Below are 20,763 nucleotides of genomic sequence, written 5' to 3'. Positions count from 1 at the left end.
CGATAATGTTTTGTACCGTGTAGTCTGCGTGTAGACGCCATTGTAAATTGTTTCCAAAAAAATGGTTAGAACATCTGTTGACATGTTAAAAATTGCATTTTTTATGTCAATTATACAAAGAACAATTATTAAAATTATATTAAAAATATCCTTTGACTACCCTACAGAACGCCTGTTTGAAGAATTTCAAGTACCTACATTTAAAGACCTATATATTAAAAACTTATTAATCCAAATTATAAAAGAAAAAGATAAATATCAATTTTTAAATGAAAACAGAACGCGACTTAGACATGTTTTTCTATGCCCAAAACTAAATACGTCTTTTGCACAACATCATTATACTTACCAGGGAAGAACTTTTTTCTCAATCGTCTACCAGAAGAAATCAGAAGCATTAATGATAAAACCCGAATACTGCTCTCTATCAAGAGACACTTTAAAAATATTCTGAAAAAAACAAAAAAAAAAACTACTGTCACTTAATTAATCTCACAAATATCCTTAGTTTTCCATAACTTCCTTTCTTTTTTTAAATTTATTATATTAATATATTATCCTTCACTACTATCAAAAAAATATTACAGCAAACATACATTTATGTACAATGAATTATTTAAGTACTAACTAACAACAACATTTATGTACACTCCCCTTCCATACACAAGCAAATGCTTTCAATGGAAGAATAGTAAAAAGACCCAAGATGTAAAATGAATTATGTACCATGTAAACATATTATTAAAAATAAAAAATAATTACAAAAAAAAAAAAACTATAGACAACTTACAAAAATGATAATATGTATTCAATATTGTCAAAGTAGGACAGTTTCTGGTAACTAACAAAGAATTCACGCTTTTATAAATTAAGAATAAACGGTGAAATGTAGATGGATTCATTAGCTTTAAACTACAGTAAGTCTGATGATAGACACTGCAATGCTGTCCGAAACGTTGGCTAAAGAAGGAGGCAGCGCAATATGGCGTAATACCCCAAAAACAAATCACTGTAATATTTTTGGCCGTAAAAATCTCAAATTATACCTACTCTATCGCTCTAGTGGTTATAAACGTGTATTGACTCTACCTCAAAACGTTGGAATTTAAAAAGAACTTATTTATCTTTTTTACTTGTAATCCCGAAATTACTGCACTTTCCCAGATACCTTATATAACATTAATAATAATAATAATAAATTCCTGTAATATTCAAAAATCTGTTAAAAAATAAGAAAATACACAGATCTAAGAAATGAGATAAAAAGAATTTGGCATTCTCAAACTATAAAAATATTACAATTTGTTATTTCGGCTACTGGCATTATACCTAGCTCTCTCATTAAAAATTTAGGCGTATTAGATCTATCAAAAAATTTATATATAAAGCTGCAAAAAGTCGGTCATTTTGAATACATGTAGGATAACGAAAGATTTTTTAAATATTTATGTTGAGGGATCAGTAGGATTTATAGGCCCTGTTAGAAGTTCTACCGAGCAGAAACCTCTGATATGTAAATATCTGGAGTCGGTGAATTATTTTCCCATTTGATCTCTGGTGAGTTGACGTGTTGTTCTTGTATTGTTTTGTATTTATTTTGCTTATAAATGCACTTACATAATGTTGATTGACTAGATGATCATTTGTGGAAAAGTGTGTGGAAGGGTTCAGTTTTTCCTATGGGGAAGATTTAACCCGGACATAAAATCGGAAGTTGTAAAAAATAAAAATAATGATTTATTGTCTTCTTTTCTTAGTAATATATAGAGATAATGATATCCTCACTGGGATCTCCCGTGCTGAGGATTTCATTTACATATTATAATTATATACATACATATACATACATATTATATACATACATATTCATTGTACCTTGTCGCTTATTTCGTAAGCTCCCGGTTTATAAGATTTATAACAGTGAAATAGTGTGCAAATCGTAGAGATTTTGTTGTTGAAGTGCAGTATTCTTCTTGGGCTATCGCCCGGCGTGTTTGTCTTCCCGGTATCCACCGGGAAATGCACAAAAAGTGATTTTTATGAAAAATTTGACATTAAGTGTACCTAGGATATTATAATCTGAATAACTAAATATTATGAAGTTTTTTGTCAATTCGTACAAAAGTAAATTCTAAACAAATTTTAATGTGAATTTTAAATCAGTTTTTTATTTGTGAATTAAGAACAGTATAATTTTATTAATAAAAAATATCTACTACATACAATTGTCATCTACTAGCTACCGCTACTCGTCAATAGATGGCAATAAGTGCTACATTCTAAAACAGAATACTTTCTATAAATATGATTTAAGATTTTCACGGCCAAAAGTATTTTTGTTATTTGTTTTTGGGGTGTTATGCCGTGTTGCGCTAACTCCTTCTTTAGCTACTACTTTCTATAGCTACTAGTCAACAGATGGGAATTAAGTGCATAAATTTAAAATAAAAGTAAAATTTAAATTATTCGAATAAAATGAACCATTAATAAATAATTTTCGTGAGTGTGCAAAAAAAAAAATATTTATATATATTTTTTTTTTTCTATATTAATGCATCCGACAAAAAAACGCCCGCTGGACACAACGATGTTTCCTAATACTGAGGAACATAGAGGAAAGTGTGTACAAATTGAGGATTTAGAAGAGGACATATTATCCGATACGTCATCCCATTGCTCGGACAGCAATGAAACAAAGTTTCCAAGCGCCTCTGGAGTGGACGTGCTCAACGAAGCCCAAGCTCATCTGACAGCTCTTCAGGAAGTTTTAGCAGAGAAACAGTCGAAGGTCTCGAAAGAACAGCAGTTGAAGATCTCCAGGAATGTCTCCGAAGTTTTCAGAACAATTTCCCAGCTTTTGTTAGAGCGCGAGACGATGCGTGCTGATTTAGCCACAGTGACTACCCAACTAAAAATGGCGGAAATCAAAATTCGCCATGAAAAAGAAGAAAAAACGCACTTGGAACAGAAAATTACCCAGCTGGAGTCTGACCTCGGACCTGTCATGCGAAGAGTGGCTGTAGCAACGGAGGCCAGCCTTTCTTTTGCTGACATTGTCCGAAAGCAGTCAAATATTGCCCACCAACCCCCGCCAATCACAAAATCTGGACAGCACGTTGGAGCACCAAGGCCCACAATCTGCATCTTCCCAAAAGACGCAGATGCCACCAAGGACAGCGAGGAAACAAAGAAAAAAATCCAGAACTTAATTCGGCCATATGAATTAGGAGTACGAATTACAGGGATTAGAAAGATTCGGAATAAAGGTGTCTTGCTTAATACAGAAACATTAGCTGAACAGGATAAATTGCTAAAAGCACCGTGTTTTGACAATTCGGGTTCCCTTAAAGCTCGACTTCCCACAAAACGACTCCCGAGAGTAATTTTCTTTAATGTCCCGCGGGAATTGACGGACGATGAATTCTTGAGGATTGCCCTGACGGGTATTCCTAATGTACAAGACATCGAGGGATCTTTATTGACCTGCAAGCTAAGTCACCTGGCCGGCGCTCGCACTGGAACTACCTGTCATCGTGTTTACGAGATGCCCGCAACATTAAGGAAAATGCTGGTGGAACAAGAGAAAGTCTTCGTAAACTGGACTGTGTGTCGCGTCAGGGATTTTATTGGACTTACTGTCTGTACTAAGTGCCACATGATAGGGCACTCTTACAAATATTGTAAAGATACGAAATCTACATGTGGTCACTGTGCTCAACAAAACCACACCCGTGAGTCTTGCCCAAATGCCACCGCAAAACCAGTTTGCGCGACATGCACTAAATTTGGTAGACCTGCTGATCACTCAACTGGTGACAGGGATAACTGCCCGGCGTACATAGCGGCCCTCAAGAAAGACCTTGCTACAATAAACTATGGGGTGTAATATACATGAACAAATCGAAAATGAAATGCAAAATATTATTGACATAGACACACTTAATTTTCTCGACGCCTCAAAAGTATCCACGCATTTTAAAGGCAATTACTGCTTGAAAATACTAAATCAAAATATCAGAAGTGTTACCAAAAATATTGATAATTTATTAGTTGCCTTAGAACAAATAAAAATAAATTTTGATGTCATCATCCTTACCGAATGCTGGATTAATGACGACTTCATTGCGCCCAACATACAAGGCTACGATGTTTTCTCATCAAAAAACCACAAAAACCGTAGTGATGGAGTGATAGTTTACACAAAATATTCTATTTTTGGCTCAATGATTCCCACTACTATATTAGAAGCAAACAGTGTGTGCATACAATGTCTTGATTCTGTTGTCATCATCGCTATCTATCGGTCTCCTTCATATAGTAACATATCAAAATTCCTTATTTCACTGAACGAAAACCTTCAAAAACATAACAAATTCACTAACTGCATCATAGCTGGAGATCTGAACATTAATATAATTGGAGACAGGCACCACCAAGCTGACGACTATGAATGTCTTCTTGCAAGCTACGGTCTTCGTTCTGCTATCAACTTGCCTACCAGAGTCACGCCTATATCGCAAACATGTATAGACCATATTTATGTCAGGACAAAATTTAATATCTTTGCAACTATAATAAATACAACAGTAACTGACCACTTTGCTACAATGATAGCCTTTTCCAAGAAAAATAACGACAAAAACGAAAATCAACAAAAGAAAAGGCAACTGAAATACACAGATTATGACTCTATCAGATCATCTCTTGATTCCATAACCTGGGAAAATATTTTAAATGAAACAGATGTTAATGTAGCAATGAAGATTTTCACCGAACAAATAAATGTGAATGTGATAAAATACACAACCTTCCGAACGCTGGTCCACAAAAATAAAAAAATTAAACCTTGGATCAACGACAACCTGGTGAAATGTTTACATAAGCGCGATAAACTACATAAACAGGCATCAAACTCGCCGAATAACATAAGGCTCCAAAATTACTACAAAAAATACAGGAATATCTGCCGATCGATAGTAAAACGAACCAAAGAAGAATATTATAGACGAAAAATTGAAGAAAACAAAGAAGACCCGAAGGTATTATGGAACGCTGTAAAGGAAATTAACAACACAAATAGGAAACCAGCAGAACAAATCAAACAAATAAAAGTTAATAATACAATAATAAATAACCAGACTGATATTGCTAACACATTAAATAATTACTTTGCAGACATTGGTCAAACATTAGCCCGAAAACTATTGAATAAAATGAACACTGATGAACATACACTTGCTGACAAATACAACACGATTGCCCCAGATATCAATACATTTAGAATTAAAACATTACAAACCAAAGACATAATACATCATATAAACAAACTGAGAAACGATTGTGCGACTGGACTCGACAAACTTGACACGAAACTTATAAAAGAAATAAAATATCAAATTGCTCTTCCCTTCACATACATCTGTAATCTCAGTATCACTAGCGGTATATTCCCCAGCCATTTTAAAAGTGCAAACATAGTGCCTATTTTTAAATCTGGAGACAAAAATAATCCCACAAACTACAGGCCTATCTCACTTTTAAATGTGCTCACTAAAGTACTCGAAAATCTAGTAAAAATCCAACTTGTAGACTACTTAGACAAACATAAAATCTTATCAGAAAACCAGTATGGTTTTCGAAAGAATATGGGAGCACAAGATGCAATATTAAAAGTAACAGAGACCATTCTAAAAAATGTTGACCAAAAAAAAAGTTGCATTGCGGTATTTCTGGATCTGAGCAAAGCTTTTGATACAGTGTCCCACAAAATCCTCCTTAAAAAACTGGAAAACATAGGTATTAAAAATTCAGCTTATAACTGGTTCAAATCATATATAACTGACCGCAGCCACTCACTAAAAGTAGACAATATAACAAGCCAAAATAGATACATAACTTACGGAGTTCCCCAAGGAAGTACATTAGGACCCATCCTGTTCTTACTATATATTAATTCCTTATGTCAGCTTGACATAAGTGGAGATATTATATGCTTTGCGGATGACACTGTTCTTGTTTTTACTTCGGATTCTTGGACAAGTGTATATAAAAATGCAACTGAAGGAATAAACAAGATTAAATATTGGTTGGACAATAATCTGCTGACACTAAATATAGATAAAACAAAGTACATGACATTTAGCATAGATCCCAGACGACAACCAAGACTCGATGAAAACTTAACCATTCATGACTGCACATCTAAAAACAACTGCCTATGCAACCCATTAACACGAACCCAGGTAATTAAATACTTAGGCATTTACATTGACAACTATTTCAGATGGACAGAACAAATAAATAAAACAGCGGGCAAAGTTAGAAAACTGATATATTTCTTTAAGAACATACGAAACATAATGCAAACGAAGACTCTAAAAACAATATATTACGCACTAGCCCAATCAATTATCACTCACGGTATGATTGGTTGGGGTGGTGCTGCTAAAACTAATATGGACCCTCTTGTCAAAGCGCAAAAAGCCTTAATTAAAGTTATCACAAAAAAACCTTACAGATTCTCGACAATACAGTTATTTAAGGACTTCACCGTACTGAACATACAGCAACTATACATAAAAATTATAACTCTATATTACCAAAAAGACAAACTTAACCATCATACTATACAACACAATTACGAAACAAGAAACAGACATCAACACATGACCCCGAAGATAAATACAGTAGAACCCCGTTAATTCGAACCCCGATAATTCGAAAAAACGCGTAATTCGAAATTTTCGCAAAAAAAATTTCCGCTGAAAAATTTTTTCATACAAATTTTTTTTTAATTCGAAATTCGTTAATTCGTAATTCGAAATTTATTTTTGTCCGCGCACGAAAATTTGTTCGTGTAATTCGAAAAAATTTTTTTTTGCGAAAATAAATTATAATATTTCGTAAATCTGAATCTAAAAGTCAGCCGTGGCAGTAAAACGCCGAAAAATGTATTTTTACGTGGTTATACATCATCCTAATTAGTATTATTATTTTGTAAATATGAATCGATTTACACTGGAATGTCGTATTTTTTCAAATTTATTTCGAATATCAGAGTTTAAAGGGCCGAGAAAATACATTTTATGCGGATATATGTCGTAGTTTTACGAGTTTACGCCAAATATCTGCATTTAAAGGGTCGGCCGCGACGAAACTTGGCCGCGTAATTTCGATTTACGCGTAAATATTTCGTATTTTTACTAACTTTACTTCGAATATCCGCGTTGAAAAAATACGGCGCGACGGAAATCGGCCGAAAAATTTCGATCCATGCCGAAATATGACATATTTTTACGAATTTACTTCAAATATCTGAACTTAAAAGGCCGGCCGCGACGAAAAACTGCCGACAAAATTCGATTTACGCGGAAATATATCATTTATTTCGAATATCTGAATTTGAAGAGCCGGCCGCGACGGAATACGGCCGCGAATTCTCGTTTTACGCGGAAATATATCGTATTTTTACGAATTCAAATTCAGATATTTGAAATAAAGGGCCGGCCGCGACAGAAAATTACCGCGAAATCTCGATTTACGCGGAAATATATAGTATTTTTACGAATATCTCAATTTAAAGGGTAGGCCGCGACCGAAATCGGCAGCGAAATCTCGATTTACGCGTAAATATATAGCATTTTTATGAATTTATTTCGAATATCTGAATTTGAAGAGCCGGCCGCGACGGAATACGGCCGCGAATCCTCGTTTTACGCGGAAATATATCGTATTTTTACGAATTCAAATTCAGATATTTGAAATAAAGTGCCGGCCGCGACGGAAAATTACCGCGAAATCTCGATTTACGCGGAAATATATCGTATTTTTACGAATATCTCAATTTAAAGGGTAGGCCGCGACCCAAATCGGCAGCAAAATCTCGATTTACGCGTAAATATATAGCATTTTTACGAATTTATTGCGAATATCTGAATTTACAGGGCCGGCCGCTACGGTAATCGACCGCGAAAATAAAGAAATAATTGGTATTAATACGAATTTACAACTAAAATACCACCCGGATTTGAAGAGGCGGCCGAGAAAATCGATTTTCGGCGTTTTTTTTTTTTTTTTTTTTCATAAAATTTCGAATTACGTGGGAATTCGTTAATTCGAAATTTGATTTTTGATGTCCGCTGGATTTCGAATTAACGAGGTTCTACTGTACCACCTATGGACAAAGACATTTTCATAATCTGGCCCCAAAAATTTTCAATTTAATGGAAAAAGATATTAAAGACCTGGCAACAAGTGTAAATATAAGACACAAAATCCACACATGGATAGTCAACAAAGGCATTGTATACTGCGGACAGATAACATCTACAATACCATAAATTGTGGCACTCCACGCCTGAATTTTTCTCTTCTGTTCTCACTCATTTATATGTATTTTCATTATTTCTTATGTTTTTCTTTTTCTTTTTAAAATTCTTATCTTTCTAATTATTATATATCTTTTTTATTTATATTTTATGTATATCTTTTTATCTACATCTTTGATTCTATGTAAATTCGCATTATCTAAAATTAAATCAAACTCCCGCCACCTCAGAACAGGCTCAGCCTAGTGAGGTGGATTATACCAAAAAAATGTATGTTAATTTATTGGTTAATAAATAATAAAAAAAAATAAAAAAAAATAAATTATAAGATAATTAATATTACAACAAAGTTACATATGAATTTAATTATGAACATATATCATGTAGTATAATTTTTTAATTTTTTTTAAAAATAATTTTAACATAAGTAAGATAGTGTTTTTTTTGTATAGTTCAGTTTTGTAGATTCGGTTTTAGTCTGTGTTTGATATCAGTATTGTAAGAAAGGTTTTAGGTGGTACGCCTGCTTTTTGAATATGTAAGAGTGAGATGACAGATCGATGTATAAAAGATGATGGATGCATCTGCTCGCTCTCTTTTCCCAACCGACAGCTAAGAAGATAGTAGTAGACAATCCGTTAATAAACATTCTATCCGCACACGCGTTCTATTAATGAGATCCTCACAGTACCACCAAGTCTGTATATAACAAGTATATATTCTATTTCAGATTTCCCTATATTAAGTATCCAGCTTTTTATTTGAGATTTAAATGTTATAATGTTGAGGTTTTTGAGTGAGAGTGTTATTTTATTGTATAGTTTAATACTATGATATAAGAAGCTTTTTTGCCCAAAAGTTGTATTAGTAGTTATTTGTTGGATAAGTTTTTGACCATGAGATCTAGTGTTTCGTTATCTTTTATGTACTCTTACAAAGCAAACGCGAACATAAAACTAATATGTATCTTTCCCCAGGTATAACTTGTCTCCTGCAAATCAGTACCGAGGAAGGCGGTGACTTCCTCGTAGACCCCTTCCCGCTGCGGGAGCACCTCCAGGTGCTAAATGAGAGCTTCACAAACCCCAAGATATTAAAGGTACCCATTTTACTTCTCCCTCAGCCCTCCACACTAGTCCTGGGTCGATCGATCTGTAGTTATCTTGGTGTACAAATAAAATATCTCTTCAACTCTGATACAGCGTTTATTGATAAATCAAAAATCGATTTTACAGTCGCAATATTTACGCGTCTACAATTTACAATACTATGGAATGCGGGCGAATCTGGGTCAAGTTTCTGTAGCGCGATTGTACGTAGCCGGCGGTGACAGAGACTGAATACTGACTGCTCGCTGCGTCGGGCTTATTTATACTGTACGGCCGGCGGCGACAGTAGGTAAGTGGAATTGTAACTAAATCGGAGCCACTCGCTCAGTCTGGGTCTTTCGGAAATTTTCGGTCGCACTGCGTTAGCGTTAACGGCGATAGGCTCGAACCTTCTGGCGAGTTGTCGTAATGTGCCAGACCGACTAGCGATCGTATTGTCGCAGGTAGGCGAGTAGATGCTTGTAGCAGGTAGGTTGCTTTGTTTACAATTTAACTGTCCGTAGTAACTCGCAAGTAGGTACTAAGTAGGTCGAGCTGCTTATTATTAATGAGTTAATCTGGATTCTTCTTGATGCTACAGATCCTTCAAAATGATCAGGTACTTTTAAACATAGAAGAACATTCCAAAGATGGATCGATGCGCTGCCGCAGATTTGATGTAGACCAGTTGGAGTCGCAAATGTTGTATGCGACTCAGTTTGTGGTTTTACTGAGGATTGTAATCAATGTTTGACACAACTATTGGGTAGCTGTGGTTAACAGTTAGAATTGGAAAGGGATTCTGAGTCAGCCTTGGTCTTTTCAATCGATATTATGGCCTTGAGGGATACTAATGGTTATCACTGCACAAGCTTCCCTAATATACTCCAATTAAAAGCACTTAGGGCGAAGCTTAATGCCAAATCACTATTATGATTAATCTTTATAACGAATTGGTGTACATTATGAAACCCCAAAAATATGCTTTATTTAAATTGAAGGTTTTCCTATCGTTTCGCTTGAGTAGAATACAAATAAAAAAATAAATTACTCAATAAAAAATATAAATGCAAACTACTACAAAAAATATTTTTTCAATAGAAATGTATGAACGCGTAAAGGAAACAACTTTAAAATAAATACAGTTTTAGAGCTAAGATTATCTGTGACAGTTTCACTTGATTAACTTTTTTGCTTTCTTATAAAATTATTTACGGAATGCAGGAGCATGTGTTATATAGATGGCAAAATTTAGCATTAATTTTCAGATTTTTTAGCATTAACAATTGGAAATTTAGCGTTTTATAGCATTTTGAGGCATAATTTAGCGTTTTGTAGCAAAATAGAAAAAAATGTATTTCCTGAATGTTTTTAGCGCATTTTTTTAGTATTTTTTTTGCTAGAATATATGTTTAACCTTCATTTGCAAGTATTTCCATGTGAAAGATTATAAATAATTAATTTTAATATTAAATTAATCAGGAAGGAAACTCTAAGTACGGGTCGAACACAAACACAACAAATGCAGATTGCGATTAACATCAATAGGCGTCATTTATTTCGCACAATTTGTGTAATGTCAAAAAGCAATTTTAGCCTACAGTACAAAAATATTAAATATTTACACATAAAATAGTAACAAAATTATAAAAAATCGTATGAAAGGCTTCCAAAAATGAAATAAAGTAGGCATAATACTTTTCCCTGCACATTCACATGAAACTACCTTCCTTATGCATTTTTCTCAATTCTTCTTTAGTTGTACTGGACTAAATATTACTGTATCAGCTTCTCCAATTTGTATGGTTCTTTGACTTCTGAAATACGCTATATTCTCGGAAAGCGTTTAAATTCAGCGTACAGTATAAATTAAAAATATTTAATATTTACACATAAAATAGTAACAAAATTGTAAAAAGAGGTAGTACAGGCTTCCAAAAATGAAATAAAGTAGGCATATTTGAAATACAGGTAAATACAAAAAACAATGGAAAAGGCACTTTACTGATTGAATCATAGCATTGCGCACGTTTCAATAGTGGGCTCCTTCATTCTCGTACGCCTGTCAGTCAATACCCGGTATTTTCGGGAAATTCGCGCCTATTTCGCTAAATAGAATAATTTAGCTGAAATACGGCCAAAATCACGTTTTTCGCGTTAATTCGCGAAATCGAAATCACTGGAAACACTTTCAAATGCCTTGAAACCCAAAAAAAACTTATAAATGCCCTATTTTCGAACCATAAATATTTTTTCGCGTTTTTAGTTAAAACGAAATTTTGCCATCTCTAGTTATAGGCAGATGTATATAGTTGCGTCAACCCAGAGATTCCCAATATGGGCGGAGTTGAAGAAAAATATATTTGAAAAGTAGGCAGTGAGCCAGATAAGGTTGGGAACCTCTGATGTAGACCATAGATGTATAAATTGTGCAGTCTAGAGTGTTGTTCTCGCGAAACTTTTATCTGACCAACTCCACTGTTAAAATCTTTTCCGATCAAACCTCGAACCAACGAAAATTCTTGTCGGACCTCCGCCAAGAATTGGAAACTCGGATAAAGGGAGGAGAAGTTGGGTTAACAATAAAATATATGAATAACAAGCCCACAATAATAAGGAAAACTTCAAAAAACTCAAACACATCATCGGATACGGCCAAAATATCCGAGGCTGCCGTACCAAACTCATAGAGCTACAAACTACTCTTCCACTACTCCAACACATTGAAGTTTTTCTTCTTACCGAAACTTGGCATGATCCTGATATTCACACTGAGGAACTTGGATTTTCATCTTACAACACCTACCGCCTTGACAGAAATCCAGCCACTAGTACTAAAACCAGAGGAGGAGGAGTTCTTATATCCGTTACAAAATTACTGCCATCCACTCGATTAATTTGTAAACATCTGGACGTGGAACAGGTATTCGTTTTACTAAAAACTAAATCAGGCAAAATTCTACTGGGATGTGTCTACATTCCTCCTGGATCCAATATCACAGTCTACAGAAACCACATAGATGACCTCGAAACCTTTAAAAATAAATACCCTGATGCCAGAACAATTTTATTTGGTGACTATAATACCCCTTGCATTGATTGGATGAATAAGGACTCTTATAACAACTTAAGCCTACCAGAAAATGCCCGCGAAATAATAGATATGACGAACTTACTCTCTCTACATTAAGTCAATCAAGTCTACAATACCAATAATCGGCTGCTGGATTTAGTATTCTGCAGTGATACCTCAGTCCATATTGCTAAATCAGTTGACGAGCTTCTCCCCCTAGACTGCCACCACCCCGCCCTAAGCATAACCATCACTACTAATAACTCACCAGATGACACAACTGTTCTTCCTAACCTAACTTATAATTTCTCCAAAGCTGACTATTCTAACATGAATCAATATCTTGCAAATGAAGACTGGTCATTTCTTCACCATAATAATACTATTAACTATAATCTTGAATTATTTTACAAAATTATTAATAAGGCCATTGAAAGCTTTGTACCACTTTCACACTTCAAGGAAGCGAAGTTCCCAAAATGGTTCAGTGGCGAGCTAATAAACCTAGTTATCTGTAAAAAAATTGCACACAAAAACTTTAAAGAATCGAACTCTCTTATCGACTACAAGATATTTCACAACTATAGAACTCAATGTAAAAAACTATCAAGAAATTCATATTTCAATTATATAAATGGAATCGAAAACTCTATACCTTCTAATATACAAAACTTTTTCACTCACGTTAACTCTCTTAGAAAAAACAAACAAGGTTTACCCCTTTCAATGCACTTCAAAGAAAAGAGTAGTACTGACATGAATGTAAAAGTTAACTATTTTGCTGATTATTTTAAAAGCGTCTATGACGAAGATATCCCAGACAATTATATACCACCTTCGTCGCTTAACGAGAGCATACATATCCCTGCCATACACATCAACATGATGATGATGACGATGTTATAAGTAAAATCAAATCCTTAGACAAAAACAAAAAGGCTGGACCTGATAATGTACATCCCAATATCCTGATAAATTGCATTACTTCACTGGCTGAGCCGATTTTTCTATTGTTTAATCAATCCCTTGACACAGGGTGCTTCCCTGATATTTGGAAATGTTGTTATCTAACTCCTATATTTAAAACGGGTAATAAAAGTGATGTTACTAACTATAGACCAATATGTAAGCTATCTGTAATTCCTAAACTTTTTGAAAAACTATTACTTGATAAAATTTCACCATGTATTAACCATCTCATTGTTCCGAATCAACACGGATTTTTGTCAGGTAGATCAACTCTGACAAATCTCTCGTTATATGAAAACTATATATCAAACGCATTAGCTAACAGAACTCAAGTCGATTCCATATATACGGACTTTATCAAGGCCTTTGACAAAGTATGCCATAAAATTCTCCTGATCAAACTACGTAAGCTCGGTATTGGCGGAAAACTTTTAGAATGGTTTGCTAGCTATCTAACTAATAGAGTTTTACTTGTAAAAATCAATTTGTTCATTTCCAATCAATTTATAGCTACCAGTGGTGTACCACAGGGGTCTCATTTAGGCCCAATATTATTTTTACTGTTCATAAATGATATTGTAAATATATTTGATGAAGACATTAATACGTTACTTTTCGCAGATGATTTAAAAATATTTAAAATAATCAAAATTGCTGAAGATTGTATCTGTCTACAAAATAATTTGAACAGGTTAATTAATTGGTGTTCTCTTAACAAACTTCACCTGAACATAAATAAGTGTTATTCAATTAAATTTTACAGAATAAATCAACCAATTATTCATTCATATAAACTCAATAACTCAATCCTTACCTCTGTCGAAGAAATTAATGACCTGGGGATAACTTTCGACTCTAAATTAAACTTCATATCGCATATAAATAATATTAATAATAAAGGAATGAAAATGCTAGGCTTCATTCTTCGAAATTCCAGAGGTTTCAAGAATATTTCAACATTAAAAATTTTGTATACATCCCTGGTTCGTAGTCAAGTCGAATATAACTCCTCGATCTGGTCCCCCCACTACAAATTACATACAGATTCAATCGAAAAAATTCAACATAAATTCCTAAGACACATTAATTTTAAACTCGGTATTCCCATTGAAAATATAAATTATAATTACTTGATGAAAAATCTAAATTTATTAAAACTCTCAGATCGAAGAATTATATCCGACTTAATATTTATGTTCAAAATTGTAAATGGTAGTATAGACAGTCCTGATTTAATTAACCTCATTGAATTTCATATACCCACGAGAGCTACTCGTTCTAAAATTTTGTTTAAATGCAACAATATCAGGACTGAGTATTCCAAACACTCGCTTGTACCTAGGTTGCATGAAGTTAGTAATAGATACGCAGATGTGGCAGATCTATTTAACTGCACGCAAGGTAGGTACAAGAGGGCTATGCTATCAAATCTTTTCAATCAATATTAATTTAATCTAATTCTACCTTATTTGCACTATACAAACTTATGTACTTGTATCTCTTGTTTACTTACTTACCTACTTACTCTCTAATGTCATTTCACAATCAAATGCCACATATATTTGTAATTCTTTTTTTTAAATATTTTAACTGTGACATGTTATCATTGTTTATGGTATATTTATACCGTTGATATTAAATAAATAAATAGATACTGAAATATAGAAGGTATTTTGAGATTTTACCTGTCTACCATTTATTTCTCTGCCACGAGAACGAGTTTCGAAATGCGCGGTCTACAAAATGTATACTTTGGTCCCTCGTCATAAAGAAGAGGGCTAATCTATTGTTATTATTATATATCGGTGATAAACCCTGTTATTATTGACTATGTGCAGGTCTCCCACGGAGCCGATATGGACGTGATCTGGCTGCAACGAGATCTGGGCATCTATCTGGTGGGCCTCTTCGACACGCACCAGGCGGCCATACTCCTGGAGACGAATGTCCGCTCGCTGCAGGGGCTGCTGGAGAAGTACTGCAACCTGCAGACGGAGAAAAAGTAAGTCATGTTACACTGTTAGCCTCCAAGTCAGTGGCGCATCTCAATGAGAGTTCTATCGGAAATTAAAAAGGGAGAAAAAAATCTCGATGTAAAGGAATTTCATCACATCGCTACACCATAGATAAGTTTTCTTTTTCTTTCGTATGATGGAGATAGATTATGACCTAGCAACAACAATATACAATTTGGTGATTCATCAAAACGTCTGTGGTTAGCCACAGATATTTTGTTTTACAGTACTAAAAAGAGTTTTAAATATGAAAATTTTAATTTAACAACTTGAATCACAGAAAACAATGGGGTTCTTCATTCGTCACGAGGCATAATATATGTTTTTCGGCCCAGCTTACTTTTTATAGTACCTCAAGATCTACACGACGACGCATAAATATCTCATGTAACCCTTTCCGTTGTGGAGATATGGCTGATTCTTTGGATGCGTGGAATGAATTTCGAGGTTCGTATATGAAACACCTCCCCTCTCGACGACGTAAGCGCACAATGACGTAAGAGCAGTAAAGAGCAACGAATAATGGTCTGTTTTTAGAATATACATGCAACTTGGCGCCACAACCCTTGGGCCACGAAATTTATTTATTCATTTGGCGACAACAAAAGATTTTCATCGCTAACTCTTCACATTAAAAATATGTTGATTCTTATTGGCAAAATACTATTCCGTACAAATTAGGTGTTAACAAATCTATGTGCTAGGCACTTAGCAGCTAGAAGATTCCCAAGGTTTGCAGGTCTACCGTTCTGGCACCACTTTTATGTTTTTTGTGTACCTAAGAAATATGACGGAAGGTCCCATAAGTGCTGATATTCATAATGCACCTATGGGATTTGAGATGATCATTTCGGTTCCCTCTTGGACAGTACGAGTTGGACGGGTTGATTTTTAGCGCTGAATTTAAATGGCGTATTATTTAATGTTCCCAGGTATCAGTTGGCGGATTGGCGAATGCGCCCCCTGCCCTCGGAGCTATGCGAGTACGCGCGGAGCGATACTCACAGCCTCCTGTACATCTGGAGAAGGATGCGGCAAGAGCTACTGGACAAAGCGACAGCGGGTAGAACCAATCTGTTGGAGGCGGTATTCACCAATAGCAAGGCTATCTGTCTGAAGGTGAGCACTACTGCTTTAGACATCATGTTTGGTCGCTAGAAATCATTGTGTATTCCAGAAGATTCCAACTCCCGACAGTCAACCCTTAGGTCAGCAACGTCATCAGCTATCGGAAGGTTGAAGGAACCAAAGCGCACACCAGATACTAAGTTCGGTGAGCGTGCTTTTGCCGTGTCAGGACCTAAAGCCTGGAATGGACTGCCACATGATTTGAGAATGATCGCAGACTCGACAGAATTTAGGTCTAAACTTAAAACGCACCTTTTCAGACAGTCGTATCCATAATTTCAGAAACCTTCACTTTCACAGTTGACGGCAATTTAAATTTAAATTAACAAAATGTAAAAAATACTAAAAATAAAATAAAATAAATAAAAATAATAATTAAAAATAAATAAATAAAAATGATAACAACTAACAATTTGTAGGCTTTTAAGACAGTTAAAATACATTTAAATTAAAATAAAAAACTATAGCAGACTTAAGATCATGCGACTACCAGTGTTTTTTGATGTAGTGTCCTCTGCGTGCAGTTCTATCTTTTATAAGCATAAACTTTTTAATATAAGTGTGTTTGTTGGAAGTGACTTGCCAGGTAAGTATGTTTTGGTATCATTTCTAAATAACAAATGTAGATCCTAGGAAATAAATTGTACAGCGCCCTTGAGGTGATTTTTCACAAAAACGGCGCTCTACAAATTATCCAATTATTATTATTATTTATTATTATTGGTGACCAGATCTGAAGAGACAGGTACTGTTACCTCACCTTTCTCCTTCTACCTTCAACACATTATTTGCTTTACAGTTATTACCAGACAGACAGCCCTATTTTGCACAGAATCGAGTAGATTTATCAGGTATATAAGTATACCTCCAGCCCAGAGGTGGCTCCCAAATTGAATAGTTGGATGTACTTAAGATTTGTACAGGGTTAGCAGCTAGCTGGTGACTACGGAAAAATCTGCGAGCGGTGTACAAGAGGCCCAGTTTCTTGGAAGCCAGATTTACTTAGGTTTCTGATTCTTGAACCAGTCTGAGGTACTTCAAGCATTTCAATTGAGACTTTATTATAATTTGATGAGCAGGCAGCGTTCTGCTTACCCGTTCATATCTAAATTTTAGAGTTAGTTTAACAGCAATTGAGTTGATTTAAATTTTTAAAATAAGTTAATCCTTTCTTCCCTCTAAATAAGAATCCAATCGAGCTTTAAATTGATTTATATTAGTAGCATTGATGACAGTAAGTTTGTTCCATGCTTCCACTATTGTATTTGCAAGGTAGTTTTTCCTAGGATTGCACTCAAAATGTGTCTTATTAAATTATTTTCAGTGCCCAATTTACATTTTTGTTGATACTCAAAGTAAATTCGAAAAAATACGACATTGCAGTGTAAATCGATTCAGGTTTACCAAATTATAATACCACTTAGGAAGATGATTTATGAAACAGGATTACGAAATTATACAATTTATTTTTACAAAAATCGAATTTTTTCAAATTACACAAACAAATTTTCGTGCACGGAAAAAAATAAATTACAAATTAAGAAATATCGAATTAAAAAACCATTTTGTATGAAAAAAAATTTCTGTGCATATTATTTTGGCAAAAATTTCGAATTACACGCTATTTCAAATTAACGGGGTTCTACTGTATAATATGTACTTACTGTACATGTATTTACTGTACATGTATTTACTGTATATGCTTTTACTGTATATGTATTTACTGTATATGTATTTACTGTATATGTATTTACTGTATATGTACTTACTGTATATGTACTTACTGTATATATATATTTACTGTATATGTATTTACTGTATGTGTATTTACTAAATATGTGTTTACTGTATATGTATTTACTGTATATGTATTTACTAAATATGTGTTTACTGTATATGTATTTACTGTATATGTATTATTTGGGCTCCTTCTGAATTAAACCGTATCCTAGAAGTAGTAATAGTAGTACAAAAGAGGTTAATGCATTACCTACATATGAGAGAATATACGTACTGTCAATTCCTGTATACATCCTTGTTTTTAACAGAAATGCTCGATTTGAACACCCTAGAAGTATGCTGAAAGATATTTTTACTGAAAAATATGTTAAACAAATTTCTGGCACTATTCTTAATCCACTTATATTGAAACAGGTTAACTTACACGTGCCTAACAAGTATACTCATTGGGATATCCTATGCACTTTTTTATACTCCGAAAGCGAGGGATTCTACCTATCAGAACGCGCCAACGATTCTGCATTGTGCATCGACATCTTTAATGTCACTTACAGACAGTTCAGTAGCTATAATAATAATAATATTTGGATGATTTGTACACCGCCGTTTTTGTGCAAAATCACCTCAAGGGCGCTGTACAGATATATAATACATTTCTACAATGATCTATGTTATTACCAGAGATGTGCTTTATTTCAAATAAATCCATTTCAAATGGAAATGCAAAATGCAAAATGGGTATTTTCCATTTTGCATTTTGCATTTTAAATGCTTTTCTCAATGCATTTTCCATTTTAAATGCTTTTTTGCAACATTCTTCATACTATCTCCACTCATCTTTTTTTCATAAGCCCCAAATATAAGTCGGTCCTCAACCTCGCTATGAGAGATAATTTCCATATGTCAAGTTGCTCCCTGGTAGGAGCCCTGGCAATTGAGTGATACCATTACAAAAAATATTGATTCAAATACTGAACATGGGGCCATGACGCTGTAATATTAAATATTGGATAGCAGTTTCTTTGTTTTTACGTTGGCAACATTAGTCCCGCGCAATTTTTTTGTGGTTTCATAATCTGTAGTTGTGGTGTTTTTGGATTTACCATCATGTAATATGTTTGTTCTACATTGATGTCCATTATTAAATGACAAAATTGTTTAAAAATTCTATAATTATTTTAATTGTTTGACCTGAGAAACCATTTTGCATTTTCAATGCATTTTGAAAATAGGTATTTTGCATTTTGCATTTGAAATGCTTTTCTTAAAACCATTTTGCATTTTCAAATGGAAAAGTTTTGACCCATTTCCATTTTGCATTTCAAATGGTTTTGGGTACCCATTTTGCACATCTCTGGTTATTACTAACTATATATGCAGATAATATACAGTACAATTCTTACCTGGTAGGTCACTTGAGATTAACACTTAATTAACATTAACTTATTGTTTATTAGCGAAATTTATATACAGGATTTAGGACATAATTGGATATAATTGGACTTTCTCTGAGGAATGGTATATTTAATTTAAGGATATGAAAGCTTAAAAAGGTGAGTTTTTAGTTTAGACTTAAATTTGTTGGATTTGTTATGGATCTTAGTTCCGGAAGGAGTTTATTCCAAGCCTTCGGCCCAGATGCTCCGAAAGCGTGATCACCAAACATTGTATTTGGCTTGCGCTTAGGTTCCATCAGTCTGCCTACAGCTGATGATGTTGCTGATCTAAGAGTTGACTGCCTCAGACCAGTGTTTTCCGGGACGCATAGTTCAGAGATGTAGGGTGGGGCCATTTCATTGATGGATTTAAACACCATCCAGCACAGTTTGTACTGGATTCTTTCAGGGCACTTGAGCCAGTGAAGGTTACGAAGGTGTTCTGAAATGTGCGAATATTTTGAAACCCCGGTTATGAGCCGTGCTGCTGCATTAAACACTGATTGAAGTTTGTCAATTTGATATTTTGGAAGGCTGGCATAAATGCCGTTGCAGTAATCGAGACGTGAGACTATGTAAGAGTTGATAAGTAGTTTTGTTGCTTCTGTAGGAAGGTTTTTTCGGACAGACTTGAGTTGTCTTAGGTGAAAAAAACCGGTGCTTACAGTCCTATTTATTTGACTTAGTATCTTTTGACGTATGTTTCAAAATAATAAAACTGTCCCCGTTCTATTTTATACTTACATGTGCAGGATTTTCCAATAAGAGGTGTTATTTTGAATAGCCCGCTATTTCGGTAGATGTTACTTTTGAAGCTGTCATTTTTTGACATTTGACAAGTAGAAACTACGCCATTAATAAAAATGGAACGATTCACTCTTCAACAACGCATTGAAATTATTAAAATTCACTTGAGTGAATCAAATACAAATCATCTTGAGTGATGAGGCCCATTTCCACCTCGGTGGCTTCGTCAACAAGCAAAAT

At 34.4% G+C, this 20,763-nt stretch overlaps 1 protein-coding gene across 1 annotated transcript in view; it reads left to right on the top strand.

Annotated features, from left to right (window-relative positions):
* Rrp6 (exosome component Rrp6) overlaps positions 1-20,763 on the top strand; it is a 46,437-nt gene that overhangs the window by 13,548 nt on the left and 12,126 nt on the right. The window contains exons 6-8 of the mRNA XM_089649719.1: positions 9,305-9,426; positions 15,296-15,459; positions 16,405-16,591. Coding sequence (XP_089505845.1) covers positions 9,305-9,426; positions 15,296-15,459; positions 16,405-16,591 — 473 coding nt within the window. The remainder of the gene's footprint in view (positions 1-9,304; positions 9,427-15,295; positions 15,460-16,404; positions 16,592-20,763) is intronic.

Source organism: Hesperophylax consimilis, chromosome 30 (assembly GCF_061612785.1).
Source record: "Hesperophylax consimilis isolate HC1 chromosome 30, BYU_Hcon_1.0, whole genome shotgun sequence".
Classification (NCBI taxonomy): domain Eukaryota; kingdom Metazoa; phylum Arthropoda; class Insecta; order Trichoptera; family Limnephilidae; genus Hesperophylax; species Hesperophylax consimilis.
This window is presented reverse-complemented; position numbering and strand designations above follow the sequence as displayed.